This window comes from Mustelus asterias, chromosome 3 (genome assembly GCF_964213995.1).
Source record: "Mustelus asterias chromosome 3, sMusAst1.hap1.1, whole genome shotgun sequence".
In the NCBI taxonomy this organism is placed as follows: domain Eukaryota; kingdom Metazoa; phylum Chordata; class Chondrichthyes; order Carcharhiniformes; family Triakidae; genus Mustelus; species Mustelus asterias.
Genome location: NC_135803.1, coordinates 10,471,364 through 10,494,586, shown reverse-complemented (window position 1 = coordinate 10,494,586; position 23,223 = coordinate 10,471,364). Strand labels below are relative to the sequence as shown.

The 23,223-nt window shown below is 45.4% G+C and overlaps 1 protein-coding gene across 3 annotated transcripts in view; it reads left to right on the top strand.

The window, feature by feature from the left end:
• The window catches only part of LOC144486727 (neprilysin-like), a 215,739-nt gene extending 200,026 nt beyond the window's left edge, over nucleotides 1–15,713 (top strand). For 2 of the 3 annotated variants that reach the window (XM_078204768.1, XM_078204757.1), the window contains 2 exons: nucleotides 5,339–5,415; nucleotides 8,329–15,713. In XM_078204768.1, the coding sequence (XP_078060894.1) occupies nucleotides 5,339–5,415; nucleotides 8,329–8,428 (177 nt within the window). In that variant the 3' untranslated portion in view covers nucleotides 8,429–15,713. The remainder of the gene's footprint in view (nucleotides 1–5,338; nucleotides 5,416–8,328) is intronic. The other variant, XR_013496332.1, reaches the window with a different exon arrangement.
• The last annotated feature ends 7,510 nt before the right edge of the window (nucleotides 15,714–23,223 follow it).

Below are 23,223 nucleotides of genomic sequence, written 5' to 3'. Positions count from 1 at the left end.
TAATTTAGCAGTTTCCTGGTCAACTTTACTGACATCATATTTTAATCTCTAGATTTTCTTAAAGCTCAGCTTCTTATGGTCGGATTTGAACTCACAATCTTTGAGTTATTAGTCTAGTAACGTAACCGCGACACTAACAGGACACTATTATCTTATCCAACTTGGTGCCGTGCCCAATTCGTTCATGATTGATTGGAAAAAATCAATCCTAGGCTGTGGCAGAACAATTGATTCCAACCATTTCATAGAATCATAGAATCCCTGCAGTGCAGGAGGAGGCCATTCAGCACATCGAGCTGCACCGACAACAATCCCATCCAGGTCCTATCCCCGTAACCCCACATATTTATCCCGCTAATCCCTTTAACCGATGCACCCTGGGACACTAAGGGGCAATTTAGCATGACGAACGCACCTAACCCACATATCTTTGAACTGTGGGAGGAAATCAGAACACCCGGAGGAAACCCATGCAAACACGGGGCAAACGTGCAAACTCCACACAGACAGTGACCCAAGCCGGGATTGAACCCCGGTCCCTGGCTCTGTGAGGCAGCAGTGCTAACCACTGTGCCACTGTGCTGCCCATTTTATCTTAGTTAAAGAATATGATTAGATGGTGCATTAAAGTCATCCCCCGGATGTTGCTGTTGAAGGAGAGGAACATAGGGGATGGATCTCCACTGCCACTTGCTGCAGGCGGGATTGGCGCTGGCCCATTGGATTGGGAGTGAGGGCCAAACTAGGATCGCACTGAACATCGAACCCATTGTGATTCTCCCTGCCCCCTCCGCCGGCCCCAATCAGGTTCCCTCCCAGAGTGGGCAGAGCCTCATGAATACACTTAAAATCAAATTAACATCTCATTACCGAGTCTGAGGCTGGATTCTCCGGCCTTCCAGTATGCTTCCACCTGTAGTCCCCCACCTCACCCAGCGAGAAGTTCACTGGACGTCAAACAGTACAGGGCCTAACAAGCATGGACCTTGTACTCTGAGGGGGGCAGACAGCTGGTAACTTCTTGGCCCATGTGCCCCTCTGCCACTGCCAGGCTCAAGTGGAGGGTTCCCCCAAGGACTTGGGGATTGAGTGGGCTCGGACTGAAGGGGAAGGGTTTTTCCTCAGGAATGGGGGTCTCATGACTGAACTGCCCCTTCTAGACAAGGGAAAGTGGAGACCACTCTTAGCATGGTGATCTTGGGCGGCTTTCTGTTGAAAATCTTCATTCTTGTCTGTGTACTGTGAAACCTTTGAAGTGGCCTGGTCACTTTATTATCCATGCCCCCGGACACCTGGAAGCCATCAAGATCACTGCAGCACTCCATTCTAAGGAAGAGATTTCCTTGTTCTCTGTCAGAAGCCCCAGGTGTGAGCAGACCCCTCTGAAGTCCTCTGACTTCAAAGTGCATGTCAGTTTCATTAGAGGGATTCCCTTTTGTAGCCTGGATGAGCTGCAGGTGTACCCAGGTCACTTTGAACCGATCTGATTGACAGCTGCAGAGCAGATCAGATAGTTAATTGTTGAAACAATCCAACAAACCTTAAGTACTTCTTTTTTTCACCACAGCTGTTTATTCATCCCCATTCTTTTAACATTTTTTGTCTAGTCTCTGAGTTTTTGTGGAAAGCTCAAGTGCTTAGAAAGGGTTTGTTTACATTCAATTTCATGCTCCAGCACCTTTAGATAGCCTCTTGATTGACAGGCTATTTCACAGCAGTGAGTATCTTTTAATTCACCTTTTCTAACCACGGTGTTTCTAAACATTTTTGTTCTTAACCATAGTGTTTATGAACAGGCTTATTCTTTGATCTGAAGGGCTTGGCTGAATCTTTTTCCAATAGTGAGTCTTCTTCAACCACTCACTCAAATAACAAGCCTGCACTGGAAATAGCTTTTGGCCATAGAACAGGCAGGCACCACTCCCCCTACCAACCTGGAAGGGCCACCCTGGCAGTCACTGTACTCAGTAAGAAGTCTCACAACACCAGGTTAAAGTCCAACAGGTTTATTTGGTAGCAAATACCATAAGCTTTCGGAGCACTGCTCCTTCGTCAGATGGAGTGGAAATGTGCTCTCAAACAGTGCAAACAGACAAAATCAAGTTGCAGAATACTGATTAGAATGCAAATCCTACAGCCAGCCAGGTCTTAAAGGTACAGACAATGTGGGTGGAGGGAACATTAAACACAGGTTAAAGAGATGTGTATTGTCTCCAGACAGAACAGCTAGTGAGATTCTGCAAGCCCAGGAGACAAGCTGTGGGGGTTACTGATAATGTGACATAAATCCAACATCCCGGTTTAGGCCGTCCTCATGTGTGCGGAACTTGGCTATCAGTTTCTGCTCAGCGACTCTGCGCTGTCGTGTGTCGTGAAGGCCGCCTTGGAGAACGCTTACCTGAAGATCCAAGGCTGAATGCCGGTGACTGCTGAAGTGCTCCCCCACAGGAAGAGAACAGTCTTGCCTGGTGATTGTCGAGCGGTGTTCATTCATCCGTTGTCATAGCGTCTGCATGGATTCCCCAATGTACCATGCCTCGGGACATCCTTTGCTGCAGCATATCAGGTAGACAACATTGGCCGAGTTGCAAGAGTAGGTACCGTGTACCTGGTAGATGGTGTTCTCACGTGAGATGATGGCATCCGTGTCGATGATCCGGCACGTCTTGCAGAGGTTGCTGTGGCAGGGTTGTGTGGTGTCGTGGTGAACAGTGACCACGACACCACACAACCCTGCCACAGCAACCTCTGCAAGACGTGCCGGATCATCGACACGGATGCCATCATCTCACGTGAGAACACCATCTACCAGGTACACGGTACCTACTCTTGCAACTCGGCCAACATTGTCTACCTGATACACTGCAGGAAAAGATGTCCCGAGGCATGGTACATTGGGGAAACCATGCAGACGCTATGACAACGGATGAATGAACACCGCTCGACAATCACCAGGCAAGACTGTTCTCTTCCTGTGGGGGAGCACTTCAGCAGTCACGGGCATTCAGCCTTGGATCTTCAGGTAAGCGTTCTCCAAGGCGGCCTTCACGACATACGACAGCGCAGAGTCGCTGAGCAGAAACTGATAGCCAAGTTCCGCACACATGAGGACGGCCTAAACCGGGATGTTGGATTTATGTCACATTATCAGTAACCCCCACAGCTTGCCTCCTGGGCTTGCAGAATCTCACTAGCTGTTCTGTCTGGAGACAATACACATCTCTTTAACCTGTGTTTAATGTTCCCTCCACCCACATTGTCTGTACCTTTAAGACCTGGCTGGCTGTAGGATTCGCATTCTAGTCAGTATTCTGCAACTTGATTTTGTCTGTTTGCACTGTTTGAGAGCACATTTCCACTCCATCTGACGAAGGAGCAGTGCTCCGAAAGCTTATGGTATTTGCTACCAAATAAACCTGTTGGACTTTAACCTGGTGTTGTGAGACTTCTTACTGTGTTCACCCCAGTCCAACGCCGGCATCTCCACATCATAGTCACTGTACTACCAGGGTGCCAGGTGCAAAGTTAGCACTGCCAAGGAGAGATCTGATGGAGATGGGGGCATTTGCTGCCCCATTTCAGGGTGTCTCTCTTGTTGGAATGGGTGTCAGGCCTCTGACTTGGTGGAGGGGTGGGGGGGTTGGGTTTGGGGGCATCCTCATGTCTGCATAAATTTGGCGGGGGTGGGGTGGGTTGACATGAACATTGTAGGGGACACTACCCTTGTCTGAGGGCGGGGGGGAGTAAAATTTCCATTGGGGGAGTCGGGGCAGGCTGGCAATGCACTCTGTGATCTGGCACCCTAAACAAATTGCACCCTGATCTCTGTGCAGCCAGGTGGGCGTGTTTACGTTTTGCATATATTTACAATGTAAAGAAGGCTGAATTCCACCTGACAGCCGTTGCCAGCGGTAACGGGAAACACTGGTTTTCTCGCTGGCAGCAGCACTAAGTTTTTTTTTCTGGAGAATCGCAACCATAGAATCGGGATGAGGTCATTTAGCCCTCTGTAAGAATACTGCACCTTAACCCTGTCCACCTACCTTGGTTCCATGTCCTTTTATACACCTGGCTAACTAAAATCTGTCAACCTCAGGTTTAAAATGAATGAAGCTAGCATCAACTATTGTGGGAGTGTGCTGCACGTTTCTACCCTCCTTGGTGTCAATAAGTTTTTCTGAACTTACCTCCTTAATACTTGTCTCTGATTTTAACATAATGCTCCTCTCATCAATCAATATTGTTAAGCTCCAAAATAAACCGATCTTCTCTGATTCAGCAGCTATTCTGCGTTGAGACATTAAAAAACGAACAGCCCTTTTCAAAATTCCAGGCCTTTAAAATCCATAAAGGACTATCCAGGGAAATTAGGAGGACTGTGTTTGTACATCAGCTTGTTAGACTTTGGAATACACTGCTTAAAAATGTGGTGGATTGGGTTTGATCATTGCTTTCAGAAGGGGATTGGATAATGAAGGCAGCACGGTGGCACAGTGGCACAGTGGTTAGCACTGCTGCTTCACAGCTCCAGGGACCGGGGTTCAATTCCGACCTCGGGTCACTGTCTGTGTGGAGTTTGCACATTCTCCCCGTGTCTGCGTGGGTTTCCTCCTGGTGCTCCGGTTTCCTCCCATAGTCCAAAGATGTGCGGGTTAGGTTGATTGGCCACAATAAATTGACCCTAATGTCAGGGGGATTAGCAGGGTAAATAAGGGGTTATGGGGATAGGGCCTGGATGGGATTATGGTTGGTGCAGGCTCGATGGGCCGAATGGCCTCCTACTGCACTGTAGGATTCTATGATTTGATGTGTCTATATTTGCATAACTAAGTTTAGTTTATTTATTATTAGCCACAAGTACACTGCAATGGAGTTACTGTGAAAATCCCCGCGCCGTCACACTTTGAAGTGTGGTTGGAAACCGGAGCAGCTGGAGGAAATATTCTCCCCACGCAGACATGGGGAGAACGTGCAAACTCCACACAGTTAGTGACCCAAGCCAGGAATCGAACCCAGGTCCCTGGCACTGTGAGGCAGCAGTGCTAACCACTGTGCCACTGTGTCGCCCTCTATACAAGAGTGAAATAACAGAGAGGTGGAACTCATTGGATTGTTCTTTCAAAGAACCAGCAGGAGAATCAAACGGCCAGCTTCTGTTCCGTATTATTCACATTCTATGATTCGGAGAGTGAGAAGTATACAGACAAACCAGGTTGAATAGGCTGGTAGTGCCACAATTTGAATAGCCTAACATGTTATGTAGACACTGTGCTATAGTTGCTGGTAAAGTAATTATTAAGATCTGAGTAATAATGGCTGTGACTCATTGCTTTGCCAGGTGTGGTGCGGAATTTACAGGCCAGAATATGCCGTCAATTCCATTAAAACTGATGAGCACAGTCCGGGCAAATTCAGGTGAGGTTTGGACATTTTGGTACAAAATCTGACTTGTAAGCTTTCTTCATTTTCTTAAAGACACCCATATACTATATACCCCTCGCCTGCCTTCTTCAACCTCCATAACCATGAACGTAGTCGAAACTATGTTTTCCTATCCCAACTCACACCAAGAACATTCAACCTATCCCCTGTGCTCACCGAACTTCATTGGCCCTCAGTCCACCAACATCTCAAAATTCAATATTTTCATCTTTCCCTCCATGGCCTTACCCCTCTCTAGCTCAATGTCCTCCTCAAGACCTACAAGTCTCTGAGGTAACTGAGTGCCTCCAATTCTTACCTCTTGTGCATCCCCGCTTTACTTGGCCTGTCACAAGTGTGACCTCAGCTGTCTAGACACTAAGCTCTGTGATTCTTTCCCTAAACTGCTCTGCCCCTCTACCCCTCATGTTTCACTGCCACAGATTTGCCATGGCCCCATGTCCCATAACTGATGTCAACGAAGTTAGGAATATAGGGACATTCATGAGTTGGCCATTCAGACATTCAACTGTTTGGAGACATATCTAGCAAAGAAAGATGTGTTTGTTGGATACTAAAGCTACTGTGCGTCACTACAGGAGGTCCTCAGGTTAGTGTTCCAAACCCCACCATGTTCAGCTGTTTCATCAAAGGCTTCCCCTCATCACAAGGACAGAAGTGAGGATGTGTGCTGATGACTGCAACAATGTGCAGAACCATTCGCTAATCCTGAGATATTGGACTGAATTTTACATGATCCCAGTGGGTGTGTTTCCTTGGGGGGGGGGGGGGGTGTTGGAGGTCATGGGGGGCAGCATGTAAAATAAAGTTTCCTTCCACAGTTCAAGGATGTGCGAGTTCGGTGGATTGGCCATGCTAAAGTGTCAGGGAGATTAGCAGGGTTAATGTGTGGGGTTATGGGAATAGGGCCTGGGTGGGATTGTGGTTAGTACAGACTCAATGGGCTGAATGGCCTCCTTCTGTAATAGTGAGATTCTAAGATTCTATAATCTACGCAAACTGTCCTCATATCTTTTTGGTCCCAGCATCTCTTTGGTGAACCTTCACTGCCCACACTCTAAGGCAATATATCTTTCCTCTGTGGTGGGATGCCCAGAACTGAATGCAGTTTCCCAGATCTGTGCTGAAAATCCCTGTCCTTGTTTGCAGCTGGGATTCTCCGGTGCTGGTGAAAGTGAATGGAATTTTGACTGGAATGCCAAATTCTCCATTCTGATTTGCAGCGGGGTGGCACGGATGAGATTGGAGAATCCCATCCATTGTTTCACCAGCTCTTTTTATTCCTGAGAAAAAGGCCAATATTCTTTCAACCATTTGATTCATTTTTTAAATAAGAACAGAAAATGTGAGATAAGCTCAGCAGGTCTGGCACCATCAATGAGGAAGAAACAGAGTTAATGTTGAGGGATAGAAATGGAATGAATTATATGGCTGGAGAGACGGGTGGAGGAGGTGAACTAGAATAGAGGGTCGGGGAAAGTCGGAGCTAAGGAGAGATTAACAAAGATGTCATGGACACAAAACAAAGGGGTGTTGATGGTGGCATTGAGGACTAAAGAAGATGCTGATAGTGGTACAAAAATAAGATAGCAGAATGTGTTAATAGGCGAAGAAAGGTCGGTGCACAGGGAAAACGCAACGAAAGAACAAGTGACAGATGGCCCTGTGGGGGAGGATGTTTGTTTGCACTGGGACAAACCAAAGAAACAAAAACAAAAATTGGCTCAGTTGTAGGAGACAGAGGGTGATGACAGAAGGTTGCTTTAGTGACTGGAAGCCAGTGTCCAGTGGCGTACCACAGGAATCTGTGCTGGGTCTCCGATTATTTGTCATTTAAATAAATGGCATAGATGGCTATGTTGGGGGCAGGATCAGTAAGTTTGCCGATGACACAAAGATTGGCTGGGTAGTTAACAGTGAGGTTGAGTGTCTTTGGTTACAGGAAGATATAGATGGGCTGGTCAAATGGACGGATAAGTGACAGATGGAATTTAACCCTGAAAAGTGTGAGGCGATACACTTTGGAAGGAGTAATTTGACAAGGAAATATTCAATGAACGGCATGACACTATGAAGTTCTGAGAAACAAAGAGACCTTGGCGTCTTTGCCCACAGATCTCTGAAGGTGGAAGGGCATGTTAATGGGGTGGTGAAAATGGGGTGTCTTTATCAATCGAGGCATAGATTACAAAAGCAGGTAAGTCATATTGGAGTTGTATAGACAGTTAGTGAGGCCACAGCTGGGATACTGCATGCAGTTCTGTTTGCCACATTACAGGAAGGATGTGGTTGTCCTGGAGGGGATGCAGAGGAGATTCACCAAGATGCTGCCTGGGACGGAACATTTAAGTTATGAAGATAGGCTTAAGTTGTTTTTGTTGGAGCAGAGAAGACTAAGAGCGACCTGATCGAGGTGTTCAAGGTTATGAGGGACATGGACAGGGTGGATATGGAACAGCTGTCTCCTTAGTTGAAAGGTCATTCATGAGAAGACACAGGTTGAAGGTGAGGGGCAGGAGGTTTAGGGGAGATGTAGGGAAAATCCTTTTACCCAGAGAGTGGTGATGTTCTGCAATGCGCATCCTGGGAGAGTGGTGGGGGCGGGTGGCCTCGCATCCTTTAAAAAGTATCAAGTATGATGTACTTGGCACATCATAACATTCAAGGCTATGGGACAAGTACTGATAAATGGGATTAGATGGGGTTTCTCACATGTCAGTGCAGACTTGATGGGCTGAAGGGCCTCTTCTGCACTCTGTGATTCTGTGAACTGATTAATTTTATACCTGTCCACTGGATGTAAGTAATTCAACCGCAGTCTCTGTCTAACCCATATTTATGGCCCATAAATTGATTCTTGATTCTTTTCTCTCTCTTATATTACAGAGTTTTAGGATCTCTCCAGAATTTTGAAGAGTTCAGTAATGCTTTTCACTGCACAAAGAATGATTACATGAATCCTGAAAAGAAATGCCGTGTTTGGTAGCCAAACTGTTGCTGCTGTACTTAAAACTATTTAGAATGTCTTCTTCCAGGATATAGAAGTGGACGAAACATTGAGCTGGAATGAATCACTTTGTACTTAGTAATAAGGATAGATCAATGTCCAATTTTGCTGATACCTCATATCAATTAAATTACCCCATCTGCTAATATCCAACAAATCAACCAAAAAAAAAGAACTGGATTCGTAAGCTTTGGCTACCTTACCGTTGATACGCAAGCCCAATGGAGAATTGCTGATGTCCAAAAGCAAAATACTGCAGATGCTGGAAATCTGAAATAAAAACAGGAAACACTGTAAACTCTCAGCAGGTGTGGTAGCATCTGTGCGGAAGAGAAACACAGTTAATGGCCGGCATTTTCCGGCCCCGTCGCGGTGGATCCTGCTGCGGGTGGGTCCGGAAAATGTGCCGAGCCAGCCAGCAGTCTACTGACTTCAGCGGCACTGGTAAATCCCGTTGGTGAGCGGCACCACAAGATCCCGTCGCGTTTCAGATCGACCACCTTTCATCGGACATTGCTTAGGTTCGTTTGCTGTGTGCATCTCACGTATGTGAAATCAGAGACATAAAAGGAGGTTTAGGGAAGGTAAAGGGAAGGTAAAGGGAATCCAATGACATGACCAGCGTTTTAACTGCTGGGAGCATGTGACCATTAACCAGATGCCAGGCACACCTAGTAAATGGGTAGCAGGAAATGCAAAGGTAACAAGCATAAATTGATTCAAAACTCTCCCCTCCATACAAGATTAAATGGAAATCCCTGTGTGAGATCATAGAATCACAGAATCCCAACAGTACAGAAGGAGGCCATTCAGCCCACACTGACAACAGTCCCACCCTATCCCCATAACTCCACATATTTACCCTGCTAATCCCACTGAAACTAGCGTCAATTTAGCATGGCCAGTCAACCTAACCAGCACGTCTTTTGGACTGTGGGAGAAAACCGGAGCACCCGGAGGAAACCCACACAGACATGGAGAGAACATGCAGACTCCACACAGACAGTGATCCAAGCCGGGAATTGAACCTGGGTCCCTGTTGCAGTGAGGCAACAGAGATCATTTTTTAAAAGAGAGAATAACTCCATTACAATGAAGGGTTGGCATAGAATGGATGAATAGCCTATAGAATCATAGATGGAGGCTATTCAGCCCATCAAGTCTGCACTGCATCTCCAACAGAGTATCTTAACCAGGCCCTATTCCCGTAACCTACATATTTACCCCACTAATTCCCTTAACCCACACATCCTGGGACTCTAAGGGGCAACTTTACATGGCGAATCCACTTAACCTGCACATCTTTGGACTGTGGGAGGAAACTGGAGCACCCGGAGGAAACCCACACAGACAAGCGAGAACGTGCAAACTCCACACAGACAGTCACCCAAGGTCCCTGGCATTGTGAAGCAGCAGTGCTAACCGCTGTGCCACTACGCTGCCCATATGGAACATGACAGAGAAGAAACTCCCTGAGTCACACTACTGTCAGGGGAACAGATGGCGATCAGGTATTTGTCTGCAGTAATTGTGAAGGGAAATCAAAGGGAGAGATGTCTCTGAACTAGTTTTGCTATTTTTAAAGTGACCTTGGAAAGATGTGAGTTGTCATGATGTGAGTTTCTGATTGGGGATAGGCAAAACATTCACCCAACATCCACACTGTACCCATGCTTATTAACCTCCCTTAATAGATAGAGTTACCACAACAAAATGATTGCTTTGGTTTGTAGATAGGAGTGGTCCTAACAAATTGGCATTTCATAGTTCCACTGGCGCTACATTTGACTGAGAGTTTGCATGTATGTTTATCTGTACAGAAAAAAAGAATTGGGATTTATACATAGCATCTTTTATGACCTCAGGAAGTCCCAAAAGCACTTTAAACATGGTAGCATTGAGATTAATGACTGGGAGGAGCTTGCTACCAATTGTTCAGAATGGTGACAACTTGTGCTTCGAGCCTCATCATGCTTTCGATCACAATGTCTTAACGATGACGCAGGGGGGCAGCAATGATGGAAAGAAGAGAAAGAAATTTCTGCTGTCCAGATCCCACTACCTCGTAGGGCATTGTGTCCCGGATGTCTAAAGATCTGTTGGTCAAGAATCGACCTACACAGTTACACGAAGAGCCATGGCATAAACCTGCGACCGTGAGGAAATATCACCGTCGAGTGAAGGGGCAGCCGACGGTGACCTTATGAAGTGCAGTCACTGTTGTACAACACGGGGAAGTGGCTGTCACTTTGTGCACAGCAACCTGCCACAAACACCAATGTGGTAATGACCAGATAATTCTTTGTGTGGTGTTGATTGAGAGATAAATATCGATGTGGACTCAAAAATGAGTGCAATGGGCGGCAGGTTGACCCAGTGGTGAGCACTGCTGCCTCACAGTGCCTGGGGCCCGGGTTTGATTCCGGCCTCAGGTGACTGTCTGTGTGGAGTTTGCACATTCTCCCTGTGTCTGCGTGGGTTTCCTCCGGGTGCTCCGGTTTCCTCCCACAGTCCAAAGATGTGCAGGTTCGGTGGCTTGGCTATGATAAATTGCCTTAGTGTCCTAAGATGTGTAAATTAGGTGGATTGGCCATGGTAAATTGCCCCATAGTGTCCAAAAATGTGTAGGTTAGGTGGATTAGCCATGCTAAATTGCCCCATAGTGTCCAAAAATGTGTAGATTAGGTGGATTGACCATGCTAAATTGCACCTTGGTGTCCAAAAATGTGTAGGTTGGGTGGATTAGCCATGCTAAATGCATGGGGTTACGGTGATAGGGTGGCAGGATGGCCCATGGTTAAGATGCTTCTTTGGAGAGTTGGTGCAGACCCGATGGGCCGAATGACCTCTACAGGGATTTAATGGTATAATATGGATGCTGTGAAAAATCACTGTTGAATATTGGAAAGAAAATTGGTGTTTATTAAATTGATTGTTCAATATAAATTGGGCAACGGACATCCAATTTTAAGCAAATAGTGATTGAGATACATTTCCCTCTGTCATATTCCTGTTATAGATCAAGATATAAATATATGGAATATTAGGCAGAAGTTTAGACTGCTGCACTGCTGTTGAGGACCCTATCCTACATGAAGACAGCTTAAGTGGTTTGAAGATCATGGCCAAGTGTACCCATGTTTCCAACAGTCGAGCTGCCTGACAAACGGGAGATCGTAGAATCATAGAAACCCTACAGTACAGAAAGAGGCCATTCAGCCCATCGAGTCTGCACCAACCACAATCCCACCCAGGCCCTACCCCCATATCCCTACATATTTATCCACCAATCCCTTTAACCTACGCATCTCGGGACAATTTTAGCATGGCCAGTCAACCTAACCCGCACATCTTTGGACTGTGGGAGGAAACCGGAGCACCCGGAGGAAACCCACGCAGACACGAGGAGAATGTGCAAACTCCACACAGACAGTGACCCAAGCCAGGAATTGAACCCAGGTCCCTGGAGCTGTGAAGCAGCAGCGCTAACCACTGTGCTACCGTGCCGCCCATTTAGATTTAGAAGATCAGCTTTATAATGTGAAAGGATTTGATTCCACTCCTCCAAATAGTCAGAACCATTTTTTAAAACCAGCCTTTAAAGCAATCAATATCACTAAATTAGGATGTTAATTTACTGCATTTTGTTTGTGAGGGGGTTTGCTGTGCATGCATTAGCTCCCTTTCTTTCCCCTACAGTGACTGCACTTCAGAAATACTTAATTGGCTGTAAAGTGCTTTCGGATGTCCTGACACCATAGCAAGTGCTATAGAAATGCAAGTCTTTCTCTTCAAATCTTTTTTACATTATTCCCCACACATCAAACCATAATCAGACAAGAGAATTACGATCATTTGCCATGAATAGTTGCTCAGGTTTCGATTGATTTTTCACTACATCAAGGATCACAGCAAATGGAGAATCATGGGATTTGTCCCAATATTGCCTAGCAACCAATCTCATACCCACCCTGAAGTCATCTATTTGAGGAGCCTACAGGAACGCCTGACTGAAGACACTTCACTGAAGCTAATCTTGAAACTGAAAGCCCTCTGATATTTAAGCATATCATTTGTATCTCAATAACTCTTCTCAACTCTGCTTCTGAGAGCATGTATTCGACATGTAATTTGATTAGTTCAAAGTGCGAGCATGGGTGCAACAGGCCAAATGGCCTGCTTCATTACTTGTCTAAACTGGGCTAAATAGCAATGCCCTCTGTCCAAAACCACAGTGCTTGCTTCCAAAACCTCCTTCCTCCACCCTGTTGAAAAGGAACAATGAGCTATTCTTCATAGACTAGAATATGACTAGCCAGCTCAGATGTGAGTTGAACTAAACATTTTAAAAAGTATGGACAGAAAAAAATTCAGTATTAAAACTCTGAAGTTAAAAAAACAAAATGGAAAATGCACAGCAAGTTAGTCAGGCTCTGTAGGAAAAATGTGTTGAGGTTTTGAGCGATGCTCCTCAATAATTAATTGAGATAAATGTAAGATGATGCATTTTGGTCAATCGAACCAGAGCAGGACTTACTCAGTTAATGGTAGGGCATTGGAGAGAGTTATAGAACAAAGAGATCGAGAGGTACATGTTCATAGCTCCTTGAAAGTGGAGTCACAGGTGGACAGAGTGGTGAAGAAGGCATTCAGCATGTTTGGTTTCATTGGCCAGAACACTGAATGCAGGAGTTGGGACATCTTGTTGAAGTTGTACAAGACATTGGTAAGGCCACAATTGGAATATTGTGTACAGTTCTGGTCACCTATTATAGAAAGGCCATTGTTAAACTGGAAAGAATGCAGAAAAGATTTACTAGGATGCTACTGGGACTTGATGGTTTCAGTTATAAGGAGAGGCTGGATAGACTATGACTTTTTTCCCTGGAGCGTAGGAGACTTAGGTATTGCCCCTAAGTTTGTACGTTCTCCCTGCGTCTGTGTAGGTTTCCTCCAGGTGCTCCGGTTTCCTCCCGCTGTCTGAAGATGTGTGGGTTAGATGGATTGGCCATGCCAAATTGCTCCTTAGTGTCCCAAGATGTGTAGGTTAGGTGGATTAGCCATGGTAAACGTGCGCGGTTACGGAGACAGGATGGTAGGGTGAGCCTGGGTGTGATGCTCTTTCGGGGACTCAATGGGCTGAATCGTCTCCTTCTGCAATGTCGGGATTCTATGATTCTATGAAAACCAAGAGGCTTAGGCAGCATAGAGGTCTATAAGATAATGAGGGGCATGGATAAGGTAGATAGTCAACATCTTTTCCCAAAGGTAGGGGAGTCTAAAACTAGAAGACATACGTTTAAGCTGAAAGGGGCGAGATACACAAGGATGCAGAGGGGCAATTTTTTCACACAGAGGGTGGTGACTGTCTGGAGCGAGTTGCCAGAGGTAGTAGTAGAGGCGAGTACAATCGTGCCAGAGGTAGTAGTAGAGGCGAGTACAATCGTGTCTTTTAAAAAGCATTTAGACGGTTACATGGGTAAGATGGGTATAGAGGGATATGGGCCAAATGCGGGCAATTGGGAATAGCTTAATGGGAAAAACTGGGTGGCATGGACAAGTTGGGCCGAAGGGCCTGTTTCCATGCTGTAAACATCTATGGCTCTATGATAACTGATGATATTCAGATGAAGGGTCTTAACTCAAATACTAAGAGTTCTTTCTCTTTCAAATGTTGACCTGTTAAGCAATGCTTGTGTCCCATTTGGTTTTCATTTAAGAAATGATAATGTTGCTGCATTATATTCAGCAAGTAACATCGCAAAGGTTTTAATTGTTTTTTATTTTGCCAAAGTTGTGAGTTGTGCTGAATGCTTGTTATTGCAACAATGCAGACTTTGTGGCATTGTGCAGTATGGGTTTAAGAGCAGTATTCAGTTTGAGGGCGGCACGGTGGCATGGTGGTTAGCACTGCTGCCTCACAGCACCAGGGATCCGGGTTCAATTCTGGCCTTGGGTGACTGTGTGAAGTTTGTACGTTCTCCCTGCGTCTGTGTAGGTTTCCTCCAGGTGCTCCGGTTTCCTCCCGCTGTCTGAAGATGTGCGGGTTAGATGGATTGGCCATGCCAAATTGCTCCTTAGTGTCCCAAGATGTGTAGGTTAGGTGGATTAGCCATGGTAAACGTGCGCGGTTACGGAGACAGGATGGTAGGGTGAGCCTGGGTGTGATGCTCTTTCGGGGACTCAATGGGCTGAATCGTCTCCTTCTGCACTGTCGGGATTCTATGATGAATTCTAAACAGCTGTTCTCTTGTACAAGTGTTTAACTTGCCGAAAGCAAGTGACCCCCTGAAAGACCCAGGTGCAGCTATCTGGATTAGTATTTTAAACCAATTAACATTTGCACAGCTGAGATCATTATTTCTATTTCATGACTGGTATTTCATTCAATTTTGGGAATCAGGGAAGGAAACTTTTTTCCCTTCAAAATTCTCACAGGAGACACTCCAAAGTAGTCCATTGGATAAATTCTGGAATGCTCCATCGCTGTCAGTGGAACCTTGCATACGGGTTCAAGGAATGGGGGCTGCATTTTTCCTACAATTTTCCTTCAGGGAATGGAAGGCACAGGAAGACTGCTGTCAAAAATGCGTCAGTGGCCCTGTGACCTCTGACCCGCCGGCGGCCAAATTTTGCCATTGACAGAAGGTTGGCCGCTGCTCACAATGGAAAGAGAACATCGCCATTTCCCGGGTTGTAACTCATTCCTTAAGAAAACACATTGGCTGGAACTTTCCAGCTGCTCACACCGGCAAGAAACTTCTTGTCCCGCTGAGGACGCAGCCCCCTGCCTTGGGCTTCCCGGCAGCGTGAGGTGGAGTCAACGGAGGGAATCCCATTCACGGCAGCGGGACCAGAAGGTCTCACTGCTGACTAATGGCGTGCCGTCTCCTGCAGTGAGAAAGACATCACGGAGGGGGCCAGAGAATCCCGCCCTCTGTCTTTATTTAAAAAACGGAACTATATAATTGGGTCACAAACTGCAGTGGACCATACAGAAAGTTGATTTTATAAATTACATTTTAGTCACCTAATGCTGTGTAGGAAAATAAAATGATTTTTTCTCCCCCTTTGGTAAATATTTGATGGAACGTGAATTCTGAAGAATCTTAGGGAACGATGGACCTGACTCTGGAGTTCTTTGTGCTACGGTTTTGCTTTATTATCTCGTCAGTCTTGTTTTTCAGAAGTTCCATAAATTAAAGCTTTGATGCGTCTGCAAAACGTTCACCTTGATTTGTAATTAAATGGAAATCATTGTAAACTGTAGTTGTGAGAGTATTTAGTGCAACAGGCCGCCCTTCAACTGTTAGCTTTCAATTCTCATCCCTGTTTTTAAATCTGCACAGCCTCATCCCTCCTTATCTTTCTAATTTCTTTCAATGGGCTTCAATCTTCTAAGATCTCTACGCTTCTCCATATGCCTGTTGCATATCCTGGAATTTCTTGTGACAGCGTTGGCAGCCATGCTTTGCCACTACCTAGGCCGTAAGTTCAGGAATTACAACTTAAACCTCTCTGCCCTCGCTACCTCGCTCTACTCCACCTTGTTATGTGGTTCTGCGTCAAATATTTATCCTCACACTCCTGTGAAGCACCCGGGGCCATTTTGTTTTACTATGTTAAAGATGCTTTATGACTGCAAGCTGCTTTTATAACTAGTCTTCTCCCTTGAAGGCTGAAGAATGGGCAACAGCCAACTGGTTCCTTGCCCAGCTAGCTGTTGTTTACACATGAGCTTCATGACTCGTCATGCCAAGCTCTTTCAAGGGGGTTAAAGCCGAACCTAGTCCTGTCCACCATCTGCCGCACACACCAGACACTTTCCATCGTGGGGGATACAATCGGGGGCGGTGAGGAGGCAGGCTGGTATATTTATTTCCATTTCTATACAGCTCTGGCTGGAAGGCACTGGTCACATCAGGGGGCCATTGTTCTGTGCGTGCTGAGCATCCCACTACAGAATGCAGGCTGGCACCGAGCTATGGCGCAGTGCCCCGTTTGTGATCCTAAAAATAATCTCCTTTGCATTATTCCACATTGGCGGAGAGGGGGCAGATTTCACAACCTGCATGAGCCAAGCTGCAGCACCATTGACTCCAATGGACCACCCCAAAATAGCCTCACTCCTCTCTGACCTTCCCATTTATTGATCTTTCTAGACTCACCCAATATTTCTGTGAACTCACAGACGCTCTGCAGTTTAACTAAGCCTTCTCGTGGCAGGCAGGCACAATTGGTTTGGGGAATTCACAGCAAAATGGGGCAGCACTGTAGCACAGTGGTTAGCACAGCTGCCTCACAGCGTCAGGGACCCGGGTTCAATTCCCAGCTTGGGCCACTGTCTATGTGGAGTCTTCACGTTCTTCCTGTGGGTTTCCTCCGGGTGCTCCGGTTTCCTCCCACAGTCCGAAAGACGTGCTGGTTAGGTGCATTGACCCGAACAGGCGCCGGACTGTGGCACTAGGGGAATTTCACAGTAACATCACTGCGGTGTTAATGTAAGCCTTGTGACTAATAAATAAACTTTAAATTACCCGATTATCGCCATATTTCAGTCATCGTAGAATGTGACGTTGAGCTGTTTGCCTGGGTTTGTGTTAATGCCAAATCGGATAAATAATCCAATGATTAAGACCGGGCAGGGTTTTTCTTTTAATCTTAAATCAGTGAGGAAAATAAAGTGAGCACAAAGTCCATCTTAAGCCTTGTCCAAAGTTCCAGTGGAAATGCGAGAAAGTTGTATATTAAAGGATTTTATTTGCAACAACGAAAAAAAAGTGTTCAGCTGATTTACAAATAAGCATTCTTTTGTAAGCATAATTAAAATTATTTCAAAATAAAGCATTAAATGTTACTGATTTTCAAGATTAAAAATTTATGAATGAAAAATGGAAGACTGAAATGAATTCCTACTGTGTAACTGTTAATATATATGACACCAAAGATTTTCATATTTATTTGACTCCCGACTACTTCTACAGAGTGCTTCTGAGTTATGTACAGTGCCGTATCAATCATTGACCTTTCTAGCTTATGTCCATTTCCAGTCATTAACTGGCCAGTTATACTGGCAACGTCAGGTAAGCAATATTGTTGCTTCCCAAAAGCAGCGTGTCATAAGTAATTGGGCATCACTTGTTGTACACACAAAAGTAGAAGACAAGATTAAGATATCATTTAACTAACAAGCTTCTTCAAAGGTGCACCATTGTGCAAATATGCTTTGGCCAGAAATGATTTACTGTTATTCTTTCAGGGGGTGTGATCATTGCTGGCATGGCCAGCATTTATTGCGCATCACTTATTATCCTTGAGAAGGTGGTGATGAGTCACCTTCTTGAACTGAGGAAGTCCATCTATTGTAGGTGCACACACAGTACAACTTAACTGTTGGACCTTGGTTAAGCGAGAAAGGGTTAAAAGTGATGCTTTAAATATACCCTTGGTTTGTAATCCGCCATAACACTTTAACCCTTAGATTGAGATAACAATAGAATTTTTGTACTTTCTCCATGAACTAGGGCACATACTGGAGACATCTGGCTTGGTTAGGAGATGGTATGCAGTAATGCTCTGCTCAATCTGACCAATGGGATCCAGATCTGAATGTGATGGTACAGTATTAAACCACTGCACATAAAATGGTGGGTGTGCGAAGGCTGGGTGTTCGGGGCGACACTGCAATAAGGAAATGGGAATTTGACTATAATCTGACCTCAAAGTTCTGCAGCACAGTGGGGTTCTTGGGGGCAGGGAGAAAGGGGGGCAGTTAGTGACGGGTTCCTGCCCTAGACTCCCAGAGCCACTCTGAGACATAATCCAAACTTGGCCACGTCATTTCAGGAGTTTCCTCAGTATTTTCTGCCCAGTTCCTATTAGGCCAATAGCAGACAGAGCTGAGGGCTGAGGTGCAAGATGCCACTTGTGACCCAAAGTTGAGTTGGCACGCGACATTTTGCACATTAACTCACCTTGGTTGAGTAGAAGTATACCAGGCTCCTTAACAGCACCGTAACTACAACAGGTGAGGCAATTGACCAAGACACCTGAAGAGCCAAAAAGAAAAGCCTTGGAGATAAATCTGCCCCCCGCCCCCCCACTCCCCCACCCTCCCAGCACCTTGTACAGAGAACTGAAAGAGGCTAGGAAGGAAGACAACCCAACAAAATTCAGCTTAAATGCCTCTGGTGATTGCATGAAAGAAAATGAAATTGCTGAGTAAATTCATAGAACCATAACGGATAGCGAAGAGCATTGTCGGGCAATACAGCAGGATATAGATAGGCTGGAAAATTGGGCGGAGAGGTGGCAGATGGAGTTTAATCCGGATAAATGCGAAGTGATGCATTTTGGAAGAAATAAGGGAGGAGTTATACAATAAATGGCAGAGTCATCAGGAGTATAGAAACACAGAGGGACCTCGGTGTGCAAGTCCACAAATCCTTGAAGGTGGCAACACAGGTGGAGAAGGTGGTGAAGAAGGCATATGGTATGCTTGCCTTTATAGGACGGGGCATAGAGTATAAAAGCTGGAGTCTGATGATGCAGCTGTATAGAACGCTGGTTAGGCCACATTTGGAGTACTGTGTCCAGTTCTGGTCGCCGCACTACCAGAAGGACGTGGAGGCATTGGAGAGAGTGCAGAGAAGGTTTACCAGGACGTTGCCTGGTATGGAGGGTCTTAGCTATGAGGAGAGATTGGGTAGACTGGGGTTGTTCTCCTTGGAAAGACGGAGAATGAGGGGAGATCTAATAGAGGTATACAAGATTATGAAGGGTATAGATAGGGTGAACAGTGGGAAGCTTTTTCCCAGGTCGGAGGTGACGATCATGAGGGGTCACGGGCTCAAGCTGAGAGGGGCGAAGTATAACTCAGACATCAGAGGGACGTTTTTTACACAGAGGGTGGTGGGGGCCTGGAATGCGCTGCCAAGTAGGGTGGTAGAGGCAGGCACGCTGACATCGTTTAAGACTTACCTGGATAGTCACATGAGCAGCCTGGGAATGGAGGGATACAAACGATTGGTCTAGTTGGACCAAGGAGCGGCACAGGCTTGGAGGGCCGAAGGGCCTGTTTCCTGTGCTGTACTGTTCTTTGTTCTTTGTTTGTTCTTTATTCCTGCAGTGCAGAAGAGGCCATTTGGCCCATCGAGTCTGCACTGACTCTCTGACAGAGTATCTTATCCAGGCCCTCTCCCCCTGCCCTATCCCTGTAACCCCACACATTTTCCAAGGCTAATCCATCTAACCTAAACATCTTTGGACACTAAGGGGCAACGTAGCATGGCCAATCCACTTAACCTGCACATCTTTGGACTTCTTGAATTGAACTTTTATTCTCTGGGGCATAAAAGAATGAGAGAGAATCTCATTGAAACCTGCAAGATTCAGGAGGGGCTTCCTAGGCTGAAGGCTGGGAGATTGCTTCCACTGGTGTGGAATATCAATCACGGGAGCACAGTCTCAGGATAAGTGCTGATCATTTCGAGCTGAGATAAGGAGGCGCTGGGTGAGATTATTCTCCCTCTCAGGTGTGTGTTTCACGGTGGTGGGAGGCAGCGCTCTGCTCGCTGGCAGCAGAATCTTATCCGTTGTCAATGGGATTTCCTGTTGAACACATTCCTCATCAATGGGAAACCCGCGGCGCAAGTGCGCCATCAGCAGGACAGTAAGGTCTTGCCTGCAAAATGCCAGCAAGATTTCGGTGAATGTTTCACTCAGAAGGCTGTGAATCTTTGGAATTCTCTAGCCCAGAGGTTTGTTGATAAACCATCATTGATTATATTTAAGGCTGAGATGGACATTCGTTTTAGAATCAAAGGATATAGGAGTGAGCAGAAAAGTGGAGTTGGAGCCCAACATAACCCATGGCCATATTGAATGGTAGAACAGATTCAAAAGGCCATATGGTCTACTCCTGCTCCTATTTCATGTGTTCTTATTTGTATGGCCCTATGGATTTGGCAATGAGCTGGATTTGCGCAGCATTCAGATGACTATGGAGGCCTTTAAAACTGGAGGGTGAGATCCGATTCAGTGATTCCAGCCCCCATTCTCTCACCGGCAATTCTCCCCGGCATGGGATAAGAGTGCAGGTGGTGAGCCGTGCTGTGCACTCCCAACCTGGCCGTTTCATTTTTGGGAGTAGCCATCTGATACCAACATCCCCCCGCCCCCATACCCTTCTCCCCCGCCCCTGCAATTCTCATGGAGTCGGGACAACCTCTCGCATGGTTGGGGCATGGTTCATGCTCTCTCAGAGAAGTTTGGCACCATAGTCTGGATTCAGGAACCTTTTGAAAAGTACATTCAAAAGGTCTTACCCATGCCCCCATGCCCCTCCCAGGCCTTCCCTGCATCATTCACACCTGCTCATCCAGTCTGCATAGAACCAACGAGGCATCAATGAACTAATCTGACAACTGTTTCTCCAGTTGGCCTTATTATGAATGTTTATCTGAGCTCTGAAATTCAATCATAGATTAGCTCAGCAGGGTAACTGTTTTCACAAAAGAACATTTGCTTTGATTGACATCTTTATGAGGTTATAATAAGTTTTTATTTATCTGAACTGTTTTTTTCAATGTCTGCATGTTTACCTGGACTGAATTAAGAGGTGTGAAGTGATGTAAAGCTGTTGTTATTGATGTTATTATGGCTGTGTTTGATCATCACTTTTATAGATCTGTAAGAGCAGCAGACATTGTTTTTGTAATACATTTCAATACATTGCCATGGCTGATTGGTTCTATAGTGCACAATGGATGAGTGCACATGCATGGAAGATGCAAGGGGCCCTAAAGAGAGGCATGGTGGCAAGAAGGCTGCATGGGGGCACGGTAGTGGCATGGGGAGCATGGAGGTTGCTTAGGGAATACGTGGGGCTTGGGTGAGGGGGTGTGGTGGGATGCCTTGTAATTCAGTTGTTTCCATAGTTATTTGTAAACTGCTTCTGGGTTTGGTGGGAACAACGTGATTCTGTTCCTGCATTTCCCAAGAGAAAATAGTTAGTGCCAGGGCCATTTCCCTGGAGACACCTGCTGCATCAGAAAATTGCCTGACTTGAATTTCCTGCCTGATGGTGAAAATCACAGTATTGTTAAGATGCAGAAGGAGGCCATTCGGCCCACTATGCCTGCACTGACTCTCCAAATGAGCATCATGGCTTAGTGCCATTCTCTTGCCATTTCCCCGAACCCCTGCACATTGTTTCTGTTGAAATAATCATCTAATGCCCTCTAGAATGCTTTAATTGAATCTGCTTCCACCACCCCTCCAGGTTGTGCATTCCAGACCCAAACCATTCACCATGTGAAAAAAGAAATTCTCACATCACATTTGCTTCTTTTACAAATCACTTTCATCACGCCACGGCAGATGGTGGAATTTGAGTTCAATAAAACGGATCTGGAATTAAGAATCTACTGATGACCATGAAACCATTGCCAATTGTTAAAAAACCCATCTGGTTCATGAATGTGCTTTAGGGAAGGAAATCTGCCGTCCTTACCTGGTCTGACCTACATATGACTCCAGAGCCACAGCAATGTGTTTGACTCTCAACTGCCCTTGGCCAAGTGGGGATGGGTAATAAATGCTGGCCATTCGGCGACGTCCATGCCCCATGAATAACAAAAGCAAATTTGCTCGTCGTTCCATGAAAGGCATTTTATAGAAGTGTATTTTTGGGGAAACAAAACTTGCTTGGTTCCAAATAGTTATGTTCCTAAAGAACCCAAAGAAGATTAGTTATCTGAGTTGAGACCATCATTTTAATCTTTTTATAGCACCAGATGCTTTATGTATTGACATTCATTTAAATATTGTACTTTTGGGGGATTGTCCTAGTTTGAGAATTAGAAATCTCTGAGTCTTGAACAAAGTGAAATTTCTTTGAGGTTGCCCTTGGTTAAAGAGTTAAAGCGATTTCTAAAAAAACTGTACATAGAGATTTGATAATGAATCCTCCACATTGTATGTTTGAAATTTAGTTATTTTTTAGTTTTACTCCTGTTAAGAGTGAGATATTTGGAAATCAAACACATAGCTGCCATTTTCTGTATTTTTTTGTTTACAAAATCAATAAAATGCATCAAAATGTAACTTGTTTCTTTTTTTGAGGTCCGATTTACAACTTGACATCCAACCTTTTTCTGTAGATCACACACTAGTTAGCCTTACCAGTTGGGCCCAGATGCTGAGGGTTTTTTTTATATTATTAGTATCACAAGTAGGCTTACATTAACACTGCAATGGAATTACTGTGAAAGTCCCCGAGTCGCCACACTCCGGCAACTGTTTGGGTACACTGAGAGAGAATTTAGCATGGCCAATGCACCTAACTAGCTCGTCTTTCGGACTGTGGGAGGAAACCAGAGCATCCGGAGGAAACCCACGCAGACACATGGAGAAGGTGCAGATTCCACACAGACAGTGACCCAAGTTGGGAATCGAACCCGGGACCCTGGTGCTGTGAGGCAGCAGTGCTAACCAGTGTGTCACCTTGCGGTGGAGAATGCTGTGGCACTTCTGTTGCTGTGCTGAAAAAGATCTAGCTAAGTTAATATTTGTGTAAAAATGTGTTTTCCTTGTGCCATATACATATCGTGGAACTGAGGTCAATTTGTAGGAATGCAGATATTAGAGAAATACATAAAACATGCATCCCTTTTATTCCTGTTTCAGCTCCAATTATAATGAACAAATTTCAACATATTCACTTAATGTTAACTTAAATCGTCATTTTTTGTGTCTTTGTTCTTTTGGTCCTT